The 5,284-nt window shown below is 42.2% G+C and overlaps 2 protein-coding genes across 2 annotated transcripts in view; one reads left to right on the forward strand and one right to left on the reverse strand.

The window, feature by feature from the left end:
- Window positions 1-5,284, forward strand: part of LOC116686444 (oocyte zinc finger protein XlCOF7.1-like) — a 588,898-nt gene that overhangs the window by 532,452 nt on the left and 51,162 nt on the right. The window lies entirely within an intron of this gene.
- LOC116686445 (RE1-silencing transcription factor) overlaps window positions 1-5,284 on the reverse strand; it is a 47,904-nt gene that overhangs the window by 17,060 nt on the left and 25,560 nt on the right. The window contains exons 3-4 of the mRNA XM_032511459.1: window positions 4,521-4,583; window positions 1-650 (exon numbers count right to left, since the gene is read on the reverse strand). The exon at window positions 1-650 is cut by the window's left edge and continues 365 nt beyond it. Of these exons, the coding sequence (XP_032367350.1) occupies window positions 1-650; window positions 4,521-4,583 (713 nt within the window). The remainder of the gene's footprint in view (window positions 651-4,520; window positions 4,584-5,284) is intronic.

Below are 5,284 nucleotides of genomic sequence, written 5' to 3' on the forward strand. Positions count from 1 at the left end.
GTCATGTGTGAGCGTAAACTTCCAATATGCGTAAACAGTTTATTACAGACTGGGCAGCTTAAAGGTTTTTCTTCTGTGTGAATTAGCATGTGGTGCTTCAGATCTGACTTGTAGCGAAATCTTTTAATACAATTGGAGCAGCTGAAGGGTCTTTCTCCTGTATGAGTCCTCATGTGTAGCATCAGCCTATAGTTACGGTCAAATCTCCTCCCACACTCAGAGCAGCTGAATGTTTTCTTACGTCTTAAATCATGTTTCAGAGAGTTTGAAGCTGACTGAGGTTCTCTGGTCTCCTTCCAATCAGCACTGTCATCAGTCTCGGGTTCAGGAGAGTCTCTAGTCTGGTCTCCAGTCTCTGGTTGTAAAAGTGGATGTGAGTTCCTGGCTGGTTCTGGTCCTCCACAGTCCTCTCCATCAGCTTCTGTTTCCATGTGTTGAGTGTGTCTTTGATGAAGCTGTGAGGACTGAGCTTGCTCTTCATCATCTTCACTCTTCACAGGGGCAGGAGTGAATGGGAACTTGGTGATATCAGCCTCCTCCAGCCCTTGAAGCTGATCTTCCTCCTGACTCATAAACAGTTCCTCCTGCTCCTCTTTAATGTGTGGGGGGCGCTCTGGCTCCTGCTGGTCCTCACTGTAGCTACACTCCTGCTGCTCAGGGGAAACATATTCTTCAACCACCAACAGCTGCTCAACATCTGCAGGAAACAGGGGACAAACACACATACCTTAACACAGAAGCAGAGAGACATCACAAACTCCTTATTGTAGTTTCAACAGTACAGAGTCTCTTTTCAAATCTTTTCACATGGTAAAACATTGGTATTTCATGTTTCTGCATAAGAACTTGACACCAAGTGCTTGAGCTGTAAAGACAGACAATTACACCAGAGGCTTATCTTATTCTTATTTAATTGTTTGGTCTACAGCTGCTTTGAAACCTACCTAAAGAATAGAAACTAACTTGTGTCTTTAGGTAGCATCTGAGCAGAAAAATATGAAAAGCGGAGTTACCCAAGGAGCCATTTTGGGGCATCTTCCATTTAACAACTACAATATTCCCTCACTCTGTAATATCTATAATTCAGTATTTCTAAATTATTGCTGGTTGAATGCATGTTTTTCCACTTTTACATTTTAATGTTTTATACAGCTCCTCTCTGTTTCTTTGTAAAGCACTTTGATTAGCTTAAGGAGTATTTTAATGGGCTCTTGAAGTAGGGCTGCACAATTATGGCCAAAATTATAATCATGATTATTTTGATCAATATTGAGATCCCGATTATTTGTTGAGTTTAACCAAAACAAATTTTATTGTCACATGGGCTATTTATAACCACTTTCACATCCATATTGTGCTACGTTCTTCTTATGTGTCTCATGAAAATATTTTACTGACGAATTATGTAAGAGAGAAAGAGGGACACAGAGAGAGAGAGAGAGAGAGAGAGAGGACTTGTTTTTGGATTTTTAAAAGGAACTTTATTCTATCCATCTCTTTAATTACAACAAATAATCTCTTTTCAACAGGCCAATACATACATATACACTTAAATACATGACTTCACCTCCTGAGAAAAGAAGAGCTGGTCTCCTTCAACAGAGAACAACACATCCCCTTGGGCCCAGATCACATCCCTAGGGGCCCAGAACAAATCCCCATGGGCCCAGATCACATCCTCCATCTCTGTATTATACTTAAAATCAATCCTGATTCTGGCTTTCACCATCCAAGTGCAAAGTAGACTCACACTAATTAATTAATTAATTACCTTCCTCTTCCTGCTCACATACACAGCCATCTTTGCATGCACGCACCCTCTAAGCCTCAGTACTGTGCCTTTGATCTAGAAAAACATCCCCGAAATTACCATCACCAAACCCACCAGACTCCATGTAAATAATCACTACTTTTAGCGTGTATAGAGCAGCATATCTCCACCAGACTCCATGTAAATAATCACTACTTTTAGCATGTATAGAGCAGCATTTCTCCACCAGACTCCATGTAAATAATCACTACTTTTAGCGTGTATAGAGCAGCATTTCTCCACCAGACTCCATGTAAATAATCACTACTTTTAGCATGTATAGAGCAGCATTTCTCCAGACTCCATGTAAATATCACTACTTTTAGCGTGTATAGAGCAGCATATCTCCACATGTAAATGGGTGAATTAAGAGTTTTCCAACCACCAGATGGTGATTGGTGGAAACGAGGAAAGATGAACCAGACGGCTTTTGGTAGTTTTATTTAGTTTCTGTCCACTTTGAATGAAGTGTGTTTTACGATGATAAAGTAGTGATTGTTATCATGGAGTCTGTGGGGGTGCGACGGCCTGTTAAAGAGCGAAGATTCCAACAGATGTTCTGAATAAATGCTTATTTCCATCGTCCTATCGTCATATCGTCGCTGGAGAGAAGAGAGCCCAGGAAGGAGAGAAGACCAGCTGAAGGTTTAATGGACTAACCTGGTCTGTGGACCGGAGCTGAGGGTTGAAAACAGCGTCCAGTAGTTCCCGTCGTCCTCGTCTCTCCTCTTTTGAACGACAAAGTTCCTCCTCGTACTCTGCTATCGTTCTTTCAAACAGCCCAAATATCTCTTGCAGCCGCAGTTAGTCGCTGCTCCACCAACGCTCTCAGCATCTGGACTTTACACATTTTACCTCTTTCTAACACAACAAAGACCCTCTGCTAACACTGCTTTCTGAGAGACGCCATCTTGGTCAGAGGGGGAAGTTAGCAGGCGGTCAAGACTACAGCTTCCGGTGAAGATCAGTTGCTGAGCTTCAAAATAAAAGTTCGGAAGGTTTTTTCAGAGAATGTTTTTTTTTAAGACATTTGTGAGTTCAGTTGTCAGTATTTTTGTAGGTTGTATGAATCTCTGTGGTTTGAAGTTTTGTTTCTTTCCCGGGTCCCTGTTTGTACTTTCAGATATCAGATTTATTTTACTGTTTCATGACACAAGTTAATTCACTGCTGATACAAAACTTTTCAAACTGAACACTTTATTTTTTTCCTGGGAGGGTAATTTTTTTTTTTACAGCAGGACAAAGACATGAAACAAAATCTAGAAATACAGTACAAAGAATATTAAGGGTGTCAAATGTGGCTAAAACGAACTAGGTTGTGCTACAGAGCCCAAGCCCAAATATCTCAAATGAACATGACTACTAATGATAAGGAACAGAAGTCTAAGGAAAGCAGTGTGTTAGATACTCGCTTAATAATAGTTTTAATTAGCTTTGTAGCAACTCATTTGGCAACAGCTAGAATGTAACAGATGTTCATTAATCAAAAAAAAGTTACGTAGTAAATCTTAAAAAAAAAAAAATTAAGAACACAAAGCGACAGTCGGCGACATTGAAGAACGGCTGGTTTTTGTTAAGGCTATATGGTCCAAATTAAATGGTTTATTAAAAATATTTCCACAATTAGTGGTGTAACCGACCATAGTCACACTCACGGTTCAGAACTGCAAAAGTTTAACAGTTACTTAAAGTAAAGCTGATGAATCTCTATGGTGGGTTGCCGTTGCACCCCCCCCCCACACACACACACACACAAAAACCTAATAACATTTGCACCATGAATTAATGCAGTCACCAGAATGCAGGACATTAAGTGAAATTTAAAATTGAAACTTGAGCGCCCACCCCCTCCACACACAATATTGAACCCCAAAATTCAGCCCTTAGTTGCACCCCTAAATACCAATAACGTATTTCAGTAAATCATGTTTCAGAGAGTTTAAACCTGACTGATGACTGGAACATTCATGTGTTTTGCCCGTTGAACGCCAGGTTAATCTTTTGGGACAAACTGCAGCTGAATTGCTTCTCGTCTCTGTGGACTCTCATGTGTCGTCTCAAATAGCTTGGTTCTGAAAATCTGGTCCCACTCAGAGGAGCTAAGGGACTTTTCTCCAATGTGGATTATCTTGTGTTTACTCAAATGTGCTTTTTGAAAGAATCTTTGATCACAAACTGAGCAACTGAATGGTTTATATCCGGCGTGGATTCTCAAATGTTTCTTTAGATTTCCATTTAAAGTGAAACCTTTACCGCACACAAAGCAGCTGAAAGGTTTTTCTCCTGTGTGAATTATCATGTGTTGCTTCAGATTTGACTTGCGGCCAAATCTCCTCCCACACTCAGAGCAGCTGAATGTTTTCTTACATCTTGAATCATGTTTCAGAGAGTTTAAAGCTGACTGAGGTTCTCTGGTCTCCTTCCAATCAGCTCTGTAATCAGCCTCAGGTTCAGAAGAGTCTCCACTCTGGTCTTCAGTCTTTGTTTGTAAAAGTGGATGTGAGTTCCTGGCTGGTTCTGGTCCTCCACAGTCCTCTTTATCAGCTTCTGTTTCCATGTGTTGAGTTGGTCTTTGATGAAGCTGTGAGAACTGAGCTTCCTCTTCATCATCTTCACTCTTCACAGGGACAGGAGTGAATGAGAACTTGGTGATATCAGCCTCCTCCAGCCCTTGAAGCTGCTCTCCCTCCTGACAGCTCCATAGTTCCTCCTGCTCCTCTTTAATGTGTGGGGGGGACTCTGGCTCCTGCTGGTCCACACTGGAGCTACACTCCTGCTGCTCCGGGGGAACCACTTCTTTAACCACCAACAGCTGCTCAACATCTGCAGGAAACAGGGAACAGAAACAGAATTAAGACAAAAAAGAGAGGTAGTTTGTATAATCTATAGCCCTATTCGCACAAGATTAGTATAATCTGGGGAATTTATGTGACTTAAAAATGATGCCCCCACATCTGAGTTTTGTGTTACGCATTCGCACAGGATAAGCAACGCCTGCTTTTACTTGAATATCTGTACCCAAGAGTTGGGTACCAGGAGGCGCCCGGAGGACCATCACGGCAAAGCCACCGCACTCGGGGTTCTGTATCTTTTTGAGCCAGGCCCGGTAGAAGTTACCAGAGGCTCATTCCCTATCATCCCACCGCGGCGGCACCCACACAGCATCACTGCCATCCATCGGACGAAGCCGCAGGGAAAGCGTTGACTCAAGAACGTAGGTCTCTGGTTGACAGCGGTCCAGCCTAGGTTGGTTGTGGAAGAACGCTCAGACGCTATAGTTAGTAAAAGCATGCTGCTGGTGGTCTTGCCGTGGAGTTAACTGTATTAACAAACCATTAAAATGCCAAGGCCACGCTGCTGAGAAAGCTCTTTGAATGTCATTTATCAGAGTTCGGTTGGCACCCTTGTCTGCGGCAGTGTCCTCCACTCCATATCTTTATAGTGGAGCTAACCAGAGCTGACCGCTAACGTAGC

The sequence above is a fragment of the Etheostoma spectabile genome, unplaced genomic scaffold (assembly GCF_008692095.1).
Source record: "Etheostoma spectabile isolate EspeVRDwgs_2016 unplaced genomic scaffold, UIUC_Espe_1.0 scaffold378, whole genome shotgun sequence".
Taxonomy (NCBI): Eukaryota; Metazoa; Chordata; class Actinopteri; order Perciformes; family Percidae; genus Etheostoma; species Etheostoma spectabile.